This window comes from Falco naumanni, chromosome 10 (assembly GCF_017639655.2).
Source record: "Falco naumanni isolate bFalNau1 chromosome 10, bFalNau1.pat, whole genome shotgun sequence".
Classification (NCBI taxonomy): domain Eukaryota; kingdom Metazoa; phylum Chordata; class Aves; order Falconiformes; family Falconidae; genus Falco; species Falco naumanni.
This window is the reverse complement of record NC_054063.1, coordinates 18,157,016-18,178,759: the sequence shown is the minus strand read 5'-3', so window position 1 is coordinate 18,178,759 and position 21,744 is coordinate 18,157,016. Positions and strand designations below refer to the sequence as shown.

The 21,744-nt window shown below is 46.6% G+C and overlaps 1 protein-coding gene across 7 annotated transcripts in view; it reads left to right on the top strand.

The window, feature by feature from the left end:
- The window catches only part of ABTB2 (ankyrin repeat and BTB domain containing 2), a 164,375-nt gene extending 143,551 nt beyond the window's left edge, over window positions 1-20,824 (top strand). For all 7 annotated transcript variants that reach the window (XM_040608513.1, XM_040608514.1, XM_040608512.1 and 4 more), the window contains 13 exons: window positions 2,344-2,509; window positions 5,890-5,979; window positions 6,449-6,550; window positions 8,542-8,638; window positions 9,840-9,975; window positions 11,816-12,042; window positions 12,623-12,801; window positions 13,740-13,845; window positions 13,948-14,050; window positions 14,659-14,749; window positions 16,319-16,387; window positions 17,188-17,301; window positions 18,593-20,824. In XM_040608513.1, the coding sequence (XP_040464447.1) occupies window positions 2,344-2,509; window positions 5,890-5,979; window positions 6,449-6,550; window positions 8,542-8,638; window positions 9,840-9,975; window positions 11,816-12,042; window positions 12,623-12,801; window positions 13,740-13,845; window positions 13,948-14,050; window positions 14,659-14,749; window positions 16,319-16,387; window positions 17,188-17,301; window positions 18,593-18,790 (1,678 nt within the window). In that variant the 3' untranslated portion in view covers window positions 18,791-20,824. The remainder of the gene's footprint in view (window positions 1-2,343; window positions 2,510-5,889; window positions 5,980-6,448; window positions 6,551-8,541; window positions 8,639-9,839; window positions 9,976-11,815; window positions 12,043-12,622; window positions 12,802-13,739; window positions 13,846-13,947; window positions 14,051-14,658; window positions 14,750-16,318; window positions 16,388-17,187; window positions 17,302-18,592) is intronic.
- Window positions 20,825-21,744: the final 920 nt, after the last annotated feature.

Here is a 21,744-nt window from a genome sequence, read left to right as displayed (position 1 = left end):
ATGCACTAACTTTTATCACACTCCAAAAGAAAAAAATATTTTGCATCCATCGTAGAAGAGCATGCTGGCAAGCTACTGCTACAGAACAGCCACTGTGCAGGGTAACTTTTGCATGGGCTGAGCCCGCAGGGCCCCCAGGAGAAAAGCTCACAGTTACAACTTGCAATTCTTCCGCCTGAACTGGCCTCCAGGCAGCTCTGCACCAAGAACTGCAGCCCACCTTTTTGCTGGGTCTCTCTTGACAGCTCTGTGCAACTGTGTTGTTCTGCTGTTCCCTCTGCAGGGCTCGTGGGTGAGTTGGCCTCCACCACCCTTGCTCTCCAGCAGTGCCTGTAAATAGCACTGGGTGGAATCATGCCTGTTAGCAACACAGAAACAATGTGCAAAGAGAGGTACCATCCCTTGAAAAACTTCTATTTTTTGAGGTTCACTGGATTTCAAATGATGTTGTTTTATTTAACTTTTTTTTTCCATAGGATTATTCTACTCATTATTATTATTATATAAAGTCATTGCATCCTATTCTACATAATATTGTAGCAGCATGATACTCTACCAATTACCTTAGTAGAATGAGATTATTGGTTTACTAGCCTAGCTCTAGGATTTACATATGTCTAGCAGTAAGCCTTTTACCTTACTGTCCTCTTGTGCTCTGTACTGCGTGTGTCCTAATCTTACGTCTGGGTGCTTCAGAGATCTTGTCTTCTGATGTACTTGGCTGCCTCAGAGGTACATTTTATTTGCAGACATATCCCCAAAGAGCTAGTGACTCCAAGACTGCCCCTTTGCTTCCCTGCTGAGTGTTCCCCAAATTGTACCCTGATGTAGTTCCTTTCTGAAAGCAGCTGTGGCGAGATGCTGGTTTCCCCAGTACAGTGTGACCGGTCACCAGGCTGTGGAGGGATATTTGTTAACTCAGCGTATTGTTATAGCATCTGCTCACCATTTGTCATCCACCGTCAGGGCAAGTTCAGAAGCATTAGAAAATGACCAGCTGAATTAAAACGTGAATAAGATTCATCTTGAATCTTCTGTGTGAAGTGATGAGTGCTTTGCTTATCTGGCAGGCCATACGAAGTTTCCAGAAGAGAGGTTAGCCTTGCTGGAAGGATCTCATTTTTCAAAGGAAGCTGGCAGGCTGCTATCTCACTCACTGAGAGTTTGCACAAGAGCCTGTTTTGAAAACCAGACAAGTAGTAGAGAAGGCATCCACCCTGAGATAACATCAAAGGGCTGGCCCTGGCAATGCCCAGCCCAGATAGGAAACACCTCCAGTTTGGCAATGTTCCTTCAGTGAAGGAGGTACGCTTCCAGGTTTGGAATTCAGAAGTCTCCCAGCAGATAACCAGAGGATTTGCAGTAATCCCTGGGCTCCTTCCCAATGAGATAAAGGTCGTTTGATAGTCACCTGAAGGATAAGGATTTAATAGAACCTCATAGAGATGTTAACGTACTTCCTTCTGTTGAGGTGTTGGAAAAGAGTTGAGAATGTTCCACTACCTAAATTTGATTCTGTCTTCAAATGTCTTTTTTTAATTATGATTTATTTTAATCATCTATTAAGAATAGGGATCATTATCTTCTTTCAGAAATACTTTTTATTTCAAAATAATAGACAGTGTAATTGTTTCATCCTAGAACTACACTGGTACTCTATTATACAGACTTTCCTTCCACCTCTTTCTCCTTTTTGCAGTATGTTTGTGGACTATCCTATGTTTAATGGACTATCCTATAACAAGCAGGAAAATACAAATATGGTATTTGAAATACATACAGCTAATTATTTCAAACAACTGAGTTTGGGTGAGGGTTTTTGTGAGATGCAGAACTAAGGAAACCTGAGTTTGCAGCCTGTGACAGCCCCATCCCACCACAGTAACTGCTGCTGCAGTAACTGCAGTTGCTCGGTGTCCGTTATGGTACGGGCATACTCCTGCACCCCGATCCCGTTTTGCTGGATAAAACGTAGTGGAAGCAATGCCTGGTCCAGAGCTACCCTGGTAGTGAGGGGCTGGGTGGAAAATACCACTCTTGGCAAGGAATAAGGACTTCTTCCTGCCTTTCCCTTGGAGGAGGGCACCAATGAGGTTTCTCTACTTGGACCCCTTTTGAAAATTTTTTCTTCAGTGTTTACATGAATTTACTGTCTGTCTCTAAAGAGCTAAAACTTGCATCTCCAGTATGAGTGAAGTTAGCCAGATTTTTCAGAAATGATAACGCAGTGGGGAAAGTATATGGTAGGTAAAACCATGAAAATTCATATGGCTGACTTCTGTAGGAGATGGAGCTAAGAAAAAAAAAATAAAAAAAATCCAGAAATTATTTTCTCTTTCACAGACCTGAATGCTGCTTTAGTTCCTTCCGGAGACTGGATGCTAAGGCTGCTACTGAAAAATTCCAGCAGGATCTGGGTTTCCGAATGCTGAACTGCGGAAGGACAGATCTGATCAACCAAGCAATTGATGCACTGGGACCTGACGGGGTTAACACCATGGACGATCAGGTAAGCTGTCTAACCACACACGTACATTCTTTGCATGAACAAATTGCATGTGGCAAATCAATACGCAAGGTCGTGTTAGTTGCCTCTCCAAGGCTTTTCTAATTCTAGCTTTTGTTGTAGTTTAAACATGTATCCCTTAAAACACAATAAAAATTAGCCTGCAAACTGCACCTACCCCACTCTCATGCCACCCCCAAGAAGTGAGCCAAAGCCCAGAGCTAAATGTTTACCAGCTGGAATGTAGGTCTGTTCATGGACGGCTGCTCAGGCACTGAGGGAAGGCAGGTTAACACGTGGCTGCGGATGGAAGGTCTGATGGTGGCTTAATGCTGAGGCCACGTCAGAACTAAGAGGTGTTTGCCACCGACACTCGCTTCTGGTTCAACAGCCCAAATCCATCCGGGTCAGGGATGAGTGACCAAAAGGTGTTCCTGCCTGATGGCTTTCAGGCTGCCTCTGTGAAGCGAGTTACGCGTTCTCAGTACAGCCTGGCACCTGGTATCAGTCATTATTAGCTTTGCTCAAATTTCGTCATGCTGATGTATCTATTTTTTTCATTTTTGCCTATTCCCTGCTCAGCTACATTGAACCATAGGGATTTGGTAGTCTGGAGAGTCTTTAGCTGCTTCTGCTGTCAGTCCCATCAAGTCACGGCACAGTCTATTCTCTGGGGCATCATTCAATGCATGGAATTAGCTTTTAATTAAAAAAAAAAAAGCTGTCACAGCAACAAGAATGAGCTGTCACATCGCAGAAACAATAGGATATTTAGCAGTAGGAAGGATTTGCATTCAAGTAGAGAGGTTTTCTCATAGACAGCATTTTACTGCAGTAGCATTTCAGACCAGATTCTGAAACTGGCACATCTTTCATGGTACTTTCCACCATCCTGCTGTTTTAAAGGAAGTGTGAATGTATACACAAATACGAGCAGAAACTACTTCTGCACAAGCTTCTGTCTAGGTATGTAGCTGCCTTATATACATAGCCAGTACAAGGAGCTTCATGGTCACAGGAGTGGGGTATCCCATCGCAGGTGTCCTTGATATTGACTTTACTGAAGTAGCAAAGGTGGTAGATTCGTAGTATGGAGATCTGCCGCTTCCAGTATTATTTTTCCCATAAGTTTTTGCAGTTCCTGTTTCTGTAGCCTTGAGGCCTCCTCTTCTCTCAAAGCAGCTTATTCTGCATTGTGAACATTACTGTCCTCACACCAAAGACACTGGTGCCAAGACCATCGCTTCTCACTGCAGGGAGTTTCTTACCTCTCTTCAGCCAGCCAGCAAACTGGGAGCCGTTTGGCCTTTGTGTGCGTAAAGACTCAGCATTCTGTAGGCAATTTACTGGGAAAGTTTGAGGAGTTTCTGCTGTCACTTATTTATGGTCTCATTGTCATCCTATTGATGTCATCCTCTAGTGTCATCACACTGTGAACAGGGGGATTGTAGCGTGCTGATGGCTCTGTCGTCTTTGCAGAATGCTGCTCCCAGTCTGACAGCAGTGTTTTGGCACTGCCCATGGAGGGCAAGACAGGCTACCCCTGGAGAGAGACACTGTTGCTCTGAAATTCTCCACTTAAGTGACTCTGGAGCAACTCAGCTCTGCAGCTACAAAAGTGTCCTCCACTGCACTACCAATCCCAGAGTTAAATCCAGGCTTTAGCAGTGAGCTCTGCTGTAGCTGGAATAGGAAACCAAATCTGAACTTTGCAGCTAGCTCGTTGTGCCTTTCCTGTGAAGGAACAAGCCAAAGCCAGATGCCCAAACTTGGGAAAACTGACTTAGGCATGACAACAGAAAGCAGGTCTCTCTGTCCTGTTGTAGGATAGAACATTTAAGGCTGCACCTGGTAAGCTGAGTTCATATATCTGGATTTCTTTCGGTCATGGGAGAGTCTTCTTAACACACTGCACAGTAGGCAGGCACCTCCGAGGCATCGCAGAAGGGTGACCATCTGTCACCTGGCAAGTACAGCAAAAGTTTTGTTGCAAATCCTACGATAGTCAGCACTGTTGGACTAATTTAACATACAGGCTTTAGAGCCAGGTTCAGACTTTGGCCACTTCCTGAACAGGAGCACGTCCAACACTGAGGTGTGCATCCAGGCCCACCTCTGCGTGTATGTGTATGGAGAGATTTTTAGTTTGGAGAGAGAACTCGGAATGTACCTTCAGGAACACGAGTTTGGAGCAGGACCTTGTATTCACCTCTAGCGGGGACCTGGCAGCACTCTCAAACAGGATTTGAGGGGTTCAGGAAAACAATCTCTTCTTCCCTTTACATACTGGGGAACAAGCAGCGAATGCAAAATTGATTACAAAAAGTTAAAAACAAAACAAACAAACAAAAAAAAAGGTAAGGTAAGGTGAGTCTATACAAGTTTTAGAAGCCTGGCCAGAGCAGTAAACATGGGCTTATGCCTGCAGGCCCGAGTTTTGGATTCTCAGTTAAGGTTACTTGTTACAATCAGAGTGGATGCTCTCAAGCACACCCCCCCCCAAAACCAACACCCAACACCAGCCGGGCCCAAAACATCTTTGCAAATGTGTAACTGCCTGAAATGTAAGAAGCTTGGAATTGTGGCTGTTTGGAAAAGTTGCCTTTGCAGATGCAAGATCAGAACAGCTCTGTGTGAGAGATAATGTATCACACAGATAATACAGTATCTTACGATAAGGTCCCTCTCTAAAGATGAAGCTGTATTACTACACAGTGAGCAGCAGAGACGCTGCCTGTGAAAAATTCAAATGCTCACACTAACAAAGCGGGGGAAGCTGCAGGATGTGAGCAGAAATGGATTTTACTAGGCCCTTCCTTTTCTGTCCTTGGCTACTTCTGGAATGAACTCCATAAGTAAGACTCATTTCACTCATAACTCATTTCTGAGCTGTCATGGTTTGCTGGTTAAGTAGAGAGAGAGAGATTTATGGGATTGAAATGCTGAAATATTGTGGCAAATAGGATTTTAGCAATGGGGATAAGTTGCCAAATACATTAATCTTGTGTATTTTTGTGTTGTTTTCTGCTTTCAGTTTATATGGCTACAAATGATCCAAGAAATGGTATTTCTTTTTTTGGCAGCCTTGAGAAAGCTCCAGAATTGTGGACAAGACGTGGCAGGGATTTTCAGTGATCCCTGCTGTATTCTTGCAGTCTTTTCCCCTGATGTTTTGTCCCCATCATTTTCCAGTGCTAATGCATTGTGTCCACTCTACATAGAAACCAAAATGTCTTGAACATGTACGTGTGCTGTCCCTACACACAGGCACGCCTTCACAAACATTCTTCTTTACGTTAAGATTCAAACTCGCTGTGTCTGACAGTTTCACCAGTGATAGGTATAGAAAGGTAACTTTTTTTTTTTCCTTCTTCTCCCCGAAGGGTATGACCCCACTAATGTACGCCTGTGCTGCTGGAGATGAAGCCATGGTCCAAATGCTGATAGATGCTGGAGCAAATTTAGATATACCAGTGAGTAACAGAGGATCCTACCCCCGTTATTGCTCATCTGTAAACTAACAAGAGCAGTTATGAAATCTCTCCTAGCAACTGAATGCTTCAGTACCAGAAGCTTCTGAGCAAGGCGCTTCTTTCAGAAACCATTGCTTCAGGGATTTGGGAGGAGGGAAAAAACCCTTCAAAACCTCTTGGAACACTCAGTGGCTCCAATTATGATTGGCATTGGCGAGCCTAATAGGCATGGGGGGGTGAGGGGGCCCCCCTCCTGAAAGTTCTGCCACTAGGAGAAACCAGTAGGCCCATTAAAAAGGCCCAGGGGACTGGACAGAGTGACTAGTGCTAGCAGTGTTCTCTGAGTGGCGAAGGTTACTGTTCCCTTGGGTTGTCACTTAGGAAGAAAAAAGGCAGTTATGTACAAGTCTAAAGATTAAGACAGAGAGAGGCTGCAGTGGTGAATAACCACCCGGATCCTTTCTCCCAGGTTCCCAGTACCTCTCCACGATACCCTTCGGTCCATCCCGACAGCCGGCACTGGACTGCTCTCACCTTTGCTGTGTTACATGGGCACATCTCTGTGGTTCAGGTAAGTGGAGGAGATCCCCAGTCAGGCATCTCTGCCAGCGCTGGGCAGCACCCTGGCTGTCAGGCTTCCGGGGCACGGCACGGGCTCCATCTGCAGTTTGTGGTGGCAGCCCTCTAAAAACCATGAAAAACTGCATGGTTCGAAAATAAGGAGAATATAACCGATGCTCTTCTTGGGGACCTGTGACTTGATGACGTAATTTCTAGCAAGGTCTTGATAACAAAACACAGTATGTTTCCTTATTTTCCTTCAGTTTCAGTGTTGGTCCAAGGCTTACCACTTCCAGAACAATACTGCACAATTAATTTCTTTGATATTAGATGAACTAGTGCTTCATGTGGAGTGGTCATGGGTAGACTGCTTGATCAGGGTGCTTCCTGACATTAGATGTTAATTGGTTTATAAATTTACATGTGCAAAAATTCAGTGTATGCTGATTTCTGCTCTAATATTTCTGCTCTAATGGCAGCAAATCATCTGTAACTTCCTTTATAATCCTTGAGAATTGCATGAACAAGACTTAATCTCTCGTGGGAGTTGAACTTTTCGCATCCTCCCTGCTCCCTTTTCTGTGGAATTAATGCAGAGGGCAGCAGGATGGGGTGGAATCCTGAAAATCCTACCCGAGTGTCAAGAGGAATTCAAAACTGATCACAGCAGATAAGTCAATTGCTGGTGAATTTAATTTCCCTTCTGCTGAAAGGGTGGGGAAGAAGAAAAAAGTAAGCAAATGGAGGCTGCACATGCTCATTTTTTTTGTTTGTGTACATTTTTACATAATTACAAAGATTAGGTTCCACCTGGCAAATTGCCAGGGCAGCCTCTGGTGTTACAGAGGTTGGACAGCCTTAATTTGCATGTGAGATAAGAGTGTGACTCTCCCAGGAGATGTAGCCAAGCATATCAAAGTGCTCGTGTTAGATGGCATTACCCACAATGCTTGTTTCTTTTATTTTGGTTAAAACTTCTAAAGATGACGCTTTTTTTTTTTCATTCAGCAGCTACTATTAAAAGGGCAGATTTCAGCTTTTGCTGAAATCACTGTATAAAACCGCCTTTCCAGTGCAGGTCTGCCATGCGATACCTGCATAGAATAGCTGTCACCTGAACAAAGACATGAACCAGTAGTTGTGCTCTGCAAAAAGTTTTATGCTAAAAATGCAAATGTATACGCTGTTTGTTACAAGGCCAAGGTCATCACTAATTGGGGATGGCTGAAACTCTTCAACTGTGCCACCCTTACAGGTACAGCCAGCTGGACTGCTGCACCCAGGGGAGGAACCTCCAGGGGCAGCACCCACCAGTCATGCTATGGGTGCCCCGCGCTGCCTGCCAGCCCTGCTTGGCTATAACAGGTCCCCGTCATGTAACCTTTCCCGCTTCCTCCAGGAGGAGGGAAATTTCCCTTGCGAGCAGCTGGGTGCGCTCAGCGAAAGCAGGTTCTGTGTGTGGCAAATGAGTGCAGCTGCTGGGCCGCCTGGCTCCCGGGGGGCTGAGGCCAAGAGGTATGTGTGGCCTCCAGGGCTAATTCCCTGGAGGAACCCCATTTCCTGCACACAGCTTGAAACTAAATCAGATGGACTTCCTGCACGGAAGAGAAGCTCTGATTGCAGGGCTCTTTGGTGGTGGGAAATTACAATTGCAAAATCATGTTCATAAAGGAGATTAAAAAAAAAAAGCGTTCTCCAAGCTGCCAGCTGAGCACCTTTCCAGCATAAACTCAATATTGAAAGCGCAGTACAGCAGAAGAAAATGAGAAAACTCCAAATTGACATTCATGTGGAGACTTTAGCCCTAGGCTGAGCGAGGAAATGCAAGAGAAATTTGCCTTATAATAGACATTTTGCTTTAGCCTTTGAGCTGATCCCTTTGTGTGCACGCACTCCTCGCTATGAATCTGCTGGTTTTACTTTCTAACACACAGCCTCTTCTGTTTTGTCTTTCTGAATTGCTCTTTTCTCAACTCCTTGTCTTCCATGTGTCTGTTGCAGCTGCTCTTGGATGCTGGTGCCCACGTTGAGGGCTCTGCTGTTAACAGTGGAGAAGACAACTACGCTGAGACTCCTCTTCAGCTGGCTTCAGCAGCAGGTAAGCACTGTGCCGCCTCAGCACCCTCTGTCTCCTGTACCACAGGATAACCGCAGCCCATCCACCGTGGGTCTGGTGCCCGTAGCTCGCATTAGGAGTCACTTTGCACTGCCTTCCAGGGTGCTGTGGGTATGGTAAAGACACCAAACAGGTAGCACAGCGAGCTGCCTGCTACACAGTCGGCATTTTTTTCATTTCTAAAACACTAGTAGGAACCTCGTCCAGGTTGGCAGCGACTAACAGCTGTTGTCACATGGCCAGAGCTTGACGGGCACTAAACAAGCGTCTGCTTTTGCAACTAGTCCCAACACTTACCTCCTGCCAGCGGCCTCCGTAGTAAAGCTGAAACAGCGCCTTCACACAGGGCACTGTCAAGAAACATAAACCAGCTACTGTCTAGTCCAGGCATGTCGTGGATCTAAGTAACTTCCAGATGCAAAAATTAGCAAGTTTAAATTCAGCCTGGGGAAAAATAACTGCTATATAAAGAAAGTTGTTTTATTAATTCATTAAATACAAGTAAAATTCTGCATTTCTTCTACCTAACTGTCATGAGATGAGATTAGCATTCTGTGGACAAGTCTGTGCTAGCCTAAAAGTACCTGTTGTTTTTCAACATGTTTCACCTCTGGTTTTACTCTTTCCCTTAATCTCTCTCTGCTTTGTTTTTGAGCATTTATGAAGACAAGTCTCAAGCTTGCTCTGCTCCAAACTTTATGGAAGGGATAAAAAACAGCCGACACCCTTCCCAGTGACACTCATGGGTCTGGGTCTCTTGCCACCACTCAGATAAATGGAAGCAGTGGAAGGGGGCCTGGCTGAACACCGATACCCTTTGTCAGCAGGGCAGGTTTATGAAGCTGCGGTCAGCAAGCGGAGCACAGAGCAGCTCCCTTCTGGCCTCATCTACCAACTGAGCAGCCAAGGCTCTGATCCTAGTTAAACTGCTTGCATACGTCTCTGCTGGTGTGTAGTGAAGGCACCAGACCAGTTTAATTCTCTTTCCATTCTACCTGTAGTTACATGTGGGCGATCAGTAATGTGTGTGCTCCGTGATTCGGCTGCTGTCCCTGGGGGGTTAGGAAGCCCAAGCGTGCTTGCAGGATGCTCTGAAAGCCATAGTTGGTAACAAAAGTTACAGTGCTTTCAAAGAGGTAACAGACATGGACTCACCAGTGTGTTTCTGTCCATTTTTTCCTAGGGAACTATGAGTTGGTCAGCTTATTGCTAAGCAGGGGTGCTGATCCTCTCCTGAGTATGTTGGAAGTCAACGGTATGTCGTCTTCGCTTCACGAAGACATGAACTGCTTCAGTCACTCAGCTGCACATGGGCACAGGTAAAGCTCCGCTCGCGTTCAGAACAGGTTTCTTTGCTGGAGGCTATCACTGTAGGTATTCCTGCGTGACTTTGTCAGCTGCCTTAGCACAAACCCTTGGGTGTGCAGGTCAGCGGGTGGTGTAAGACTCTTCTGACAGCAGCCAGCCATTGTTTGGTTGTCTCAGACCATCCCGATTCTGAGGCAGGCGGTGCCTTTTAGGCACTCTGGGGAACGGAAAGATACTTTACACTGGTAGTTGCTCTCTGTTACATCCCTTTGAGAAAAAATTATGCAACACTTTCATTATTCAGCAACTGTAACTTTTATCAAAGGGGTTATATTTTACTCAAAAGCACAAAATACAACAGAGAGATCTTTGTTTGATTTTTCTTAATTGTCTCATTTACTGGTCTAGCTCTGTAGCACTAGGAGTGAGCAGGAGCTGGTTGTAGGCCATATACGAGCAGGCTGAGTTCCAGTTGTGGGTAGGTTATGAGATTGTAGTTTGTGTTCTCAGACAGAATCTAATTGCGTTAAGGTGGCAAAAATAATCTGCAGCAGGATTTGGTTGGCTGCATCTCTGGTTTTTTAGATGGCTGACCAAGAGGTCAGTCATTAAAATGCTGAAAATCCAGGCTGGGTTTTCCAGCCCCGTTTTCAGGGTAGTAATTTAGAAACAAGACATTCCTTACAAACTCATCCAGAAATCCTTCTGTTCCCAGAAAAAAATGCTAGCGTAACAAGCCAATTAAAACAGCCCAGAAACCACCCGTGTAGATGGGCTGAGAGATACCTGCAGGGTCTTACAGCCACACAGCTGGTCCTTCCAGTGGCACCTGAAATAGTAGCTACCTTGCTTGAACACAGCTGTGCTTTACCGTGGTGCCAGCACACCTCCAGGTACATCACACATACGCCAGGGAAAAGTACCCCAAGCTCAAATGAGACCCAAACTCTGCAGAGCTGGAACGGCCTCATGCAGTTATTTACAGTGTAAAACTACGCAGACACTGTTCCGTTCCCGATTCTGTTCCCCTCCCACAATCTTCTGCAACATCTAACCGTGCAAACCGTGACATTCACGGCTTGTTCTCCAGGCGGCTAGGGCAGGGGGAGCCTAAAGCACAGAGTTCTCTGGCTTTAGTCACACTGAGCGGCACGGGTGCCAGGAGAGCACCGGCTAGCGGCAGTCCAGCATCGCAGCCCAGGGCTCGGCTGGGGAATGGCTGCTGCAGATGGCCGCAGCTGTTGCAGGGACACCAGCGACACAAACTTTCCAAACTGGCTGGACACAAGAAAGCCTCTTGCTTGCAGCGGCTGTGTGAAATGCCAAACAACAAAAAAATAAAAACATTCTCCCTGGATTTAGGGATGCAGAACTATCATTTTTTTTATGGTTTCTATTTACTGATAGAGGAAGCGGGTCTGACTAAAACACCATAACAGTGCTTGAAGATGGTCACTGGGGAAAATGGCAACAGTTCTAACAGATACTCTGGGTAAATCTTAGTTCAGCACTTAAGATGTTACCCTACTGGTGGCTGGCAGAAGGGCGCGTGCTCCTATGCCAAAGCACAGACCGTGATCAGAGCCAGCCTGCCCCAGCGCTGAGGTATTCCCAGGTACCACGAAGGTGCAGGAGCATGTTCTATGCTTTTGCCCTTGCGACCAGGGCATCAATTTCTAGCTCGTGGGATAGGGAAGAACAAGCGGTTTAAATGCTGCTCCATGTTGCCAGCTGTCTGTCTTTGGGAAGGGGATTATTATTTATAAGCCAGACCCCTAAAGCCAAATCACCATAGTCCGTGTCTGAATTGTTGATATTTATTAATAAGAGCTCTCTCTTCTTCCTCCTCAGGAATGTTCTGCGCAAGCTGCTGACCCAGCCCCAGCAACTGAAGGGAGACGTCCTCTCACTGGAGGAAATTTTAGCCGAGGGAGTGGAGAGTGACACCTCCAGCCAGGGCAGCTCCAGCGAGGGGCAAGTCCGGCTGTGTAAAACAAGGACGAAGGCTCTGCAGGAGGCCATGTATTACAGTGCTGAGCACGGCTACGTGGACATCACCATGGAGCTCAGGGCACTTGGTAGGGCGTTTGGTTTTAAGCATTGTGCACATTTAAGGTGTAAAAAGCTTTTTCCTCTGCCCCTTTCACTTGGAGAAGAATCTGTAACTCCATCTGCAAAGCTGTCCCAAGCTTATGGGAACCACCTGTCTAAATTAGATACAAAAGTGTTTAAGGCTCCTTACAATTTAGGTTTTCTAATTTTTTTTTTTCCAAATCCCTACTGATCTGGTAACCAGGAGAAAAGACCTCGTGCCATGTTTGTGTATGGTTAGATATTCTAACAAGCACAGTTCAGATTTATTTTGTAGTTCTGACTAATCATGAAGCTAAGTACACAACAGGGAGTCTCTGGTCCTCAACAAGTCAGCTACAGTTCCAGCTTAGGGTCCTGGTACCAATCCTTTCCTGCAGATAAATCAATCTGTCAACGACCCAGTTCAGTCATCTTTCATATCAAGACAAAAAATGTATCTGCTGTTAGGATGTAGGTAAAGATATGCTTCGGTGCTGCAAGGTGTTAGTAATAGCAGCAGGACAGTCTACTCACAGGTGCTTCAGCAATGACCATCTTTCACTGTCCTTTTTGCTGTCGCTACAGGAGTCCCATGGAAACTCCACGTGTGGATCGAGTCACTGCGGACAACCTTCTACCAGTCTCGTTACTCAGTCGTACAGACCCTCTTACGGGAATTTGTCACCATTAAGGAGGAGGACTATAATGAAGAACTGGTTAACGAAGGGTTGCAGCTCATGTTTGACATCCTTAAAACCAGCAAAGTAATTATTATTTTTGTAACAGTATCAAAGTCATGTTTGGGTTTTGCTGTTGTAGGAGGTAGCGCACAAGAACAAGGGAATGCCTATGCAGGGGCCCTAAAGAGTTTTCGTATGAAAATGTTCCCAGCAGCGTTTATCTAAACTCATATGCGGCCCTCGCAGTGAAGGCATTTGTTTCAATAGAAGGGAAAGCTATTCTGTTAACGTCCAACCCAGCAACCGCCTTTTGAAACCATGTGAATGTGACAGGAAGAGTTACCAATACAGTACTGGGCGGTTCAGGTTCTCTCAAGAGTGTCTTCTAGGAGTTTTCTGAACAATGTTTTTGTTCAGTGACATTTTCCTTCTACATTTTATTTAAAGGTTCCTATGACTGTTTTTACATTGCTTTGCGAGGCATGTCTGGACCAGATTTGATCCATGGCATTATAGCGTGGCTGTCCCATTTTGCAGATAAGCTCACGCAGTCGCTACTGTGTTCTCTCCCCCGAAGCTGCTGCCTTCCGTGTTAGAGGGGGATGCCTGCCCTCTGACTGCAGGCAGGACACATCTGTAACACACAAGGTGGGGGAAGCTGAGGAGTGTACACAGCTCCTCTCAGTACCTCCCTTAACTGGTCACTGCAACTTAAGATTGTAACAGTCCGTTAAACGAAAAGCAAGAGAGCGAACTGGCTACTAAACCCAATCTGACATTCAGCTCGTGTCGTGAATCAAATCTTGCTGAGAACACGCCTGAGGGCTCACCTGTTACAGAGAGGCGAAGGATGAGCTTTGGCTGACGGCCTTTCTCCCTCGAGGAAGGCTGTCCCATAAACTGTCGCTGAGAGAATTCCTGCAGAGCGCAGTTGCTGTAAGCCTGATGAACTATTACAGCGTGTCTGAAACCTGTTCGATGCCAAGTGCTGACTGACAATACCTGTTCCGTCCTCCTTACAGAACGACTCTATCAATCAGCAGCTTGCCTCCATCTTCACCCACTGCTACGGCAGCAGTCCCATACCCAGCATTCCCGAAATCCGAAAGACACTGCCAGCTCGGCTCGGTAAGGCGCTCACCTGAACAGTCAAGTTCTTGGGACTTTTTTTTTTTTAAAGCATCCACAGTTTCAAAAAGCATTCACCCTCTTTTTTTCTTACCCTAACAGATCCTCACTTTCTAAACAATAAAGAAATGTCTGATGTGACTTTCTTAGTAGAAGGAAAACTATTTTATGCACACAAAGTTCTGCTGGTTACTGCATCTAACAGGTGAGTTGCCTTCCACAGCCACATGTTAAAGGAAGGTCTGGTCTCTGATGCGCATGACTGGCTCTCACTCAGTCACTGCAGGAAGGCAGCTGCCAAGGGTACGGACTACAGACCATAATCCAGGTCTGCAGGACCAAACCCCACATCTCCTGTGCTACTGTTAATAATAGAAGAGTAGTTCCAGCCACTCCTAGTAAGTGGTAGAGATTCCCAGAGCCCTGCTGACATAAACCAACGAGAATCATCCCTAAAAACCTGGGCGTACATATCCAGCCCTGCCTTTCCATTCCTGCCTGTGGAGCTCACTGCTCTGCAGTGCCTGCAGCTCTCACCCTGACCCAGTACACTGGCAGTTATTAGTTTATTTCCCTGTTACTGGCACAGGAACAGTGTTTTGCAACTATTACAGGGTGGGATTGGATCAGACCCAAGCAACTTACAGGTTAAGTTGTCCCTGAAGTTCTAAACTAACTGTCATTAAATTGAAAGAAATGTTTCAGTTTTCAAGAGCAGGGAAGGCTCTTTATTTTCCCCTGGCTTAGGCTGTTTGTCAGCAGGTAACAGGTATGTGATGCGCTAATACAGAAATCTATTAAAACTGTTCTCAGGTTTAAGACGCTAATGACCAATAAAACAGAGCACGACGGCCACGGCAGCAAGACTGTTGAAATCAGCGATATGAAATACAATATTTTCAAGGTATGTAACTTACTCTACCTTTTCATCTTCTCATGTACTTGGAAGCTAAGTCTAAGCCAAGGCCCAATATAACAGGTAATTTACAAGCAGAGATGGAGTTCATTTCAGTGCACCTGTATTTCGGGAGTGTTCTGATCTTTGTCCAAACTTTTCAGTAGGACCAACCTTAAAACAGAAACCTCCAGCCTATATTCTTATTTTCTTACTAAGGCAGCTGACTCCTCCATAAAGCACGAGAAAGCAGTCTTAGACTTTTAAGACACCATTTTTATACTTTTTATGGCACCGTTTTCATGCCGTGCTAAGCATGAAGTAAACTTACTTACAGCAGGTGGACTGCCAGGCTCCACGTTAATTCAGGTCAGGTGACCATAAGTCAGCCATGTCCCTTTCAGGAAGGGCTCGGAACTGAGAATCGCACTTTGCTTTTATGACGTTTCCATATACGTGGTAACTGTTTCACTATAGCACTGAAGCTTTTCCTTTTCCTCTGTAAGCAAAGAGAAGGGGCAAAGCTGTCGGTCAGCAATACTGTCATCTCACGCAGAGGGGATGGAGTTGACTCTAAACATCTTTCTTCTGCTTGAAAGGGCCTAGGCATGTTTTGTGTCAGACAGATGACATCCACATTCTGCAGCTTAGGCCATGACAGAAAAAAGAAAATGTAACCGAGTATATTGAACAAAGATGTTGCTAAAGATAAACTTTTGCTTCACTGAAGAGAGCAACAAATAAAAAAGAATTAAACCAGTGAGATACTCCAGGGAATTAAACAATTTGATAGCAAACAAAATCAGAGGAATTAAGGAGATGATGGCGTTCTACAGCAGTCTCAGTTACGGTGCACGGAGGGTGCTGCTCATGGCTCTGCTGGAAAGCAGCTTTGCTCCCCTGTAATTCCGTTATACACATAAGGCTCAGATTTGTTACCACTGCTGTTAGAAACGGTAAGCACAGCGTGCAGTCCCACACCTGCTCCCACAGCACCCAGGACACTGGAATGACTTCTCTTCCCAACACCAAATCCAGTAGTTCCCCAGATAAGGTGGTACCGGTTGAGCTGGGGGGTGCGCAGGCAGATGAAAGAGCGAAGCTGCCTCTTGCTCTCCCTGCAAACAATTAGGCCTTTTCCTCTAGCCCTGATGGGGGGGCTGGAAGCTGATTAGAAGCACAGCAGGGGAGCCAAGTGGCTGGGAGGTCCCCCAGACACACATGCTGGTGGTGTGGCGGTTTCAGTGCTCCAGTGAGCTGGCAGCTCTGCGTGTGACCAGCCTGCAAGGCTTTACAAAACCCGATCCAAGGAACAGTTTCACAAGGACGTTTGTGTTGCTCAGAGACACACTGTCACCCCCGGCCTAAAACCCTCAACAGGACCCTTTTCAGAGCCCGAGGAAGAAAAGTGTATTAGAAAGCAGCAGATTTGCAACACTAGGGAAAAAAGCCGAGGGTAAAGGTGAGAGCCAGCGTACCACGCAATTCCCGTCTGCACGGGAAGGGGAGCGCAGCCGTTCGCAGCCCCTTGTGCCTCCAGTGACCACAGCTTCATGCCCGGCCTTCTTCCCATTTCAGATGCTGATGCAGTATTTGTACTATGGAGGAACAGAATCTATGGAAATTCCCACCACCGACATCCTAGAGGTGAGCGTGGTTTCTTCTAAATCTTGCCAAGTGCACCGAGGCATAAACAAAGCTTGCAGGGGAAAAGCCAGGAGCCAACGGCAAAGCTTCCACTCCAGTATACTTCACACTTTGAAACGAGCTTGAAGTTTCAAAACACCATTGTTTGGAACTAAGAACTACCAGTTATGTCTTGCTACATCCCCGAGATGCTGGCGGCAGGAAGGGAAATCACTACAGTGCTTCTGGTGCCCAGCGTTGGGCGGAAGCCTGCTTTGCCCATCCTCTCTGTCCGGGGAGATTCAGTGGGGCACAGAAGAGGTGCAGCTGAGCCAGCAGCTCTGGTGCTCACAGCAGCCCAACACCGAGGGGCTGCAATTGTAGAGAAATAACCGATTTCAAGCTGACCTTCTGCAGAGCAGCTGCTGGTACCGCTCAGGTTGGACTTAGAGTGCTTCCACAGCACAAACAGGCCCTTGTTCAATAACGCTGCTCAGTTACAAGCAGTCCATGAAATTAAAGCTTGAAGCTAAAGATGACACGCAACTATTTTTTTTTTCCTCAGGAGAGGAAAGGGGGCTTTGAGCGCTCTAGGGCTCGTGTTAGGGCGACAGGAGGTAGCACCAATATGCTTTGCTAAGAGGGGAAATCTGCCTGTCGTGTCAGCGAGGCAACGAGTGGCCTCTCTGGTCTGGTGTGAGGACTTGGCTGTTAGAGCAGGGAGCCGGGGATCGTTCAGAGGGGAACTCATCAGCTCTGTGTGCCTTCCCTGAGCCTCTCGGGGCTCATGATCTCAAATTGCTTCTCTCTTGCCCTGATAGCTCTTGTCGGCTGCCAGCCTGTTCCAACTGGATGGCCTCCAGAGACACTGTGAAATCCTCTGTGCCCAGACGATCAACATGGAGAACTCCGTTAACATCTATAAATATGCAAAGGTAGGTGCCAAACTGCCTTATTTCAGAATCACAATGAAGCAGCACACGTGCTCTCTGCAGCCTCCTTTTGGGAACTAAATACAACAGGCCCAGAGTAGGCACCGTGATGCTGGTAACCCTACCCTGACTGCAGCCACGAGTGAGATGTATTCCAGTTCCAGTCTGGGAAGTCCTACACAGCCCCAGTACGTTTTCTTGTCTAAGCCAGTCATGTATGAAATTGCTGCAAGATCCCTACAGAGCAGGGGAGAGGTGTCTTAACAGGCTGGTAAGTGTGTGCAACACCAGCAAAGCCTAAGAGATTCAAATCCTCAGAGCAGCAGGGGCAATTGATTGTAGCACAGCAGCTAAGTAGTAAACCCTTTCCTAGCACAAACCCTACTGCTCGACACAGATATTCACCTCTGTAGCAAATAACCCACATTATCAAGAAAATCATAACTACTCTGCCGTTCCTGGATGTTTGCAGGACCAGATCCCTTGAAGACAAGCAGAAAGACAAAGGGGCTGATAATGGTGTGCATGTTTACTGGTGTGCAGTGTCACACTGATTCTTTTCAATTCCTGACTCTGGCACTGGGTCATTCTTTTCCATGGAACTTGGACTGGTTTCTTTCAGGACGTAAAATTTAACGGTGCACAATGGTAGAGAGGGGGAAGGGAGCGTTGCCTACTGGCCTTCACTAAATTTGCTTCAATTACTATTTGCACAAAGTTCTCAGAAACAGGGGGTGCGCACGCACGCACAGTGCTTCTTAATACTGAACTTGGGTTTCATTGTTCTCCCATTACTGAGCTGGTTCTGAAGCAAAGGGAACCAGATCACAGCCAGAAATCCACCTAATGTGCTTTAGAAGCGCAATATCCTTGTTTTCCTACGTTCAGCTCCCTTTTCTAGGGGTTAAGCTCACATCCCATGAACCACACTCTTACCGCCTCGAGCGGAGCGCACCATCTGGCAGCGCAGAGTTTTATGTCGTGGCACACGAACTCCTGGCTTGCACAGCTAAACAGGTATCTTGGCCGCTTCGTCAGCCAGGTGCTCTGCTCCTTTAAGGGGAAGGGACTGGAGTGCAGGCCAGCAGCTCTGCCAACAGCAGGCCAGCAGGGGAAGGAATTAAAAGAGCCTGAATGCCTCTGCCGAGGTCCTGCATTCAGTGCTTTTCCTGCCATCCTCCTTCTGTCTTAGAAAATATTAAAGGGAAAAGCATTAGCAATGAGGAGCAGCTCAGGCACGCCCCTGAGGTCTGCGGCATACAGAAAAGGCTAACTGGTTCTCCTCTCTCTGCAGATTCACAACGCGCCTGAACTAGCCTCTTTTTGCGAAGGCTTCTTCCTCAAACACATGAGCTCTCTCCTAGAGCAGGACTCATTCAAACAGCTGATCTACAGCAGGAACAGCAAAGTGCAAGGCCTGGACCCTCTGCGGGACTTGCAGACAGCCCTGGCCAGCCGCCTGCACTCTGTGTACGTCACCTCCAGGGTGTGAAGCAGGAACAAGGCAGTGGCAGGAGCACTGGTTCAACTGGTTCAAACTGCACGGGGATGCATCGTCAGGCAGAGCAGCAGCTTTCCTGTTTGCCTTCTGGATGTTGCTGAAAGTCCCCTCCAAGAGATACCCCCTAGGCAAGGGTGCTGTGCCTCGTCCCGCTGATGCTGACGGAGGGGGAGCTGGCTTCTCTGTGCTACTACTGACACAGAAACACTGTCACAGCGCAAACAAGAACTGAGGACGCAAGTGAAGACCCTGAACCCAAGAGACTGTCAGCGCTGCCGTTTGAACAACCACAACGCAGGGCTGTAGAGAAGCGAGACAATTTACCTAGACCCAGCACCTCATATGTAGTCTTTAAGTGTCTGCCTACACGCCCTAACGGCCACCTAGTTCATACGCATAATGTTTTACGTGTCAAATGGCTGCGTAGAAGGAGCTCTCTAACCCCGCGGACACCGCCCGCGCAGCAAGGCACCTGTCTGAGCAAAGGCTGGTGCACGCAAACGCTTCGCTCTAGTAATAACCACCCGTGTCTGTGCCTGGCGGGAGGGTCTGACCTAAGTCCTCCCCCAAACTGCTGGCACCTTGAGAGAGATTTTGTAGATGCTCAAAGCTGAGTAGAAACTAATACTAAATCTGAATTTACTCACTCTTTAAACCTACTATGAAGAACAGACGTGGGGCAGGGAGGGGAGAATTGGTTTTTTTGGTTGTTTTTTTTTTTTTTTAATACGTTTCACTGTGCTAGTTGTTAATCTGGATCCATTTTGAGGGGAAAAAAAGACCATCTGCCCTTTCACCACGGAGGTTTGATAGTCCCCATGACTTTCACCATAAAAACCTCTTTCTGAGAGACCTGACACTAAAGACTCAGGTGTAGCAGGAGCTAGCACTGTGCTGAAAAACAGTCCGATAGCAACAAATAGCAATAAAAGTCTCCCTAAGACCCTGAGGAGCGCACAGCTGGAGGGTTTGTTCTCTGCCTGGTGCCAGCTGGGATTAGCAGCTCGAGTCTCCCTTCCACAGCCCCAGCCAGGCTGCCCTGGGGGGACTGGGCACAGCACCCACCTGACCAGTTCCCCTGGCAGGCTGCAGCCTAACATTTAGGCGGCGGCACTTAAACAAGATGCCTCCACTGGGTCGGTCACCATTCACATTCTTCCTGTGTTGGCAGCAGACAGATGGTTCTGGTCCAGAAGGACTCACTGTAGGCTGCCTTCTAGCTGACTGAGGAGAACTAAAAGGAGACAGTTCAACCTACAGTTTTGGGTCTGAAGCAGTGTGTTGTGTGTGTGGTTCTTCCTTTTAAATAATCCCAGCCCTAGGAAGGCAGTTAGTTGTGTAAAAATGCATACCCTACTCTTACCAACAGCTTTAAGGAAAAGACCTTCAGCTCTCTGTTAGCGCTCACCAAGAACATTTGCTAAGATGCTTTCATCCGGTACAGGTGGGTGAAGGAGAGGAGGAAGCCAAGTTCTCAGTGGAGAACTACTGCTTCTTAGAAATTCAACAATTAATATGGTAACTAAACACACTGGAAGAAGGAGGCTCAGCTGGGCCCGAGCTCCAAAGCACAACATAGACACGGTTTAGGCAGATGAAGGGATCTCCCAGAAAATCCATCAAAATTTGACATCGCCTCATTCCTACAGGAGTTAGATGAGAGGCAAACCGCACGCAAGGATAAACATTTCTAGCCTGCGCTCAGCAAGCTGACAGACAGTTGGTCAGGGCACCCCCAGCCTTGCTTTAGGCACGCCCCCACTTCGGAAGATCACCAGCGTCAATAACCCTATTTATTACGAGAAAGCCATACAGGGGGTGCAAAATTGTCACTGACCTGCCTGAAAAATACTACAAAAAGCTTTATCTTGGAAAGTATTTTCAAGTAGCTGCTCCAGCTATCTGTACAAATACGCAGGTCCTCTTTTGTTGCTGTAATATTACAATGCTTTGTTAATTGTACATTAATGTTGTCATTTATGTAAATGTACCAGGATTTTATTAACAACGTAATTTTAAAATACACAGCTGCTGTTATTTATTCTGCTTTTCTAACAATGAGAAAAACCATATTTAAAGACACTTCTACGGAAAAGGCTGTTGCAGTTTTACCATCTTAAATTTGTTTTGGTACATATACCTGATTTTGTGCTTTAAAACAAGGGCTAAAGCGGCATTCATTTCCCCTTCCTAGGCTCATTTTTTGACTTAGTAAGTTTAACTCGTGGTTTCCCTGGCTGAAGCAAGGTTACCTGCGTTCTATCGAAAAGCAGCAGATGGTAGCATCCAAGAAACCCCCTAATTCTAGGACGCTTCCCTGCAGCAGAGGAGACCGTGAAGGTTAATCGTTGCTTTAACCCAGAGGTGTTCAGGCAGCCCTCAGAAGTTAAACATCTGATTCACCCCCTCCCAAGTGCCAACAGACAGAACGTACAAAAGCAGGTCCTGCTTCCTCCCGCGTCACCTCGGAACCCCAGGGGCCACGATGGCTCTGTCTGGAACTTTGCTGTAGCCGCAGCAGGATTCGTGTCAGAGCAGAGAGTATTTAAGAACACTCCGACAGCCACACAGACGTGCGACAGTCTGGGAAGTGAGGGCGTGCATTTATCTATGAGGTAAGTAGTATAAAGGTTTAAGAGCAAGAATCTGACCTAGAACTATTTTTTTTTTCCTTCCCCTAAGTTGACCCCATAAATCTTGCAGACCCCCACCGAGTTTGGGGATAATGGCTGAGCTGAAACTCTGAATTTGGTGCCTCTGCAGGACTCAAATACTTCCTTAGAAGGCGGAGCACATTTAGAGGAAACCATTAATACTGCCGGAACCCGTACAGAACCTCTGCCTGCTTCTTCCCTTGAATTCCCCATCGCGCAGCGTACCAGTCTGGTGTAGCAAGACTAGAAATCCCATTCTATAATAAATTACCGTCACGGGTATTTCTTAGC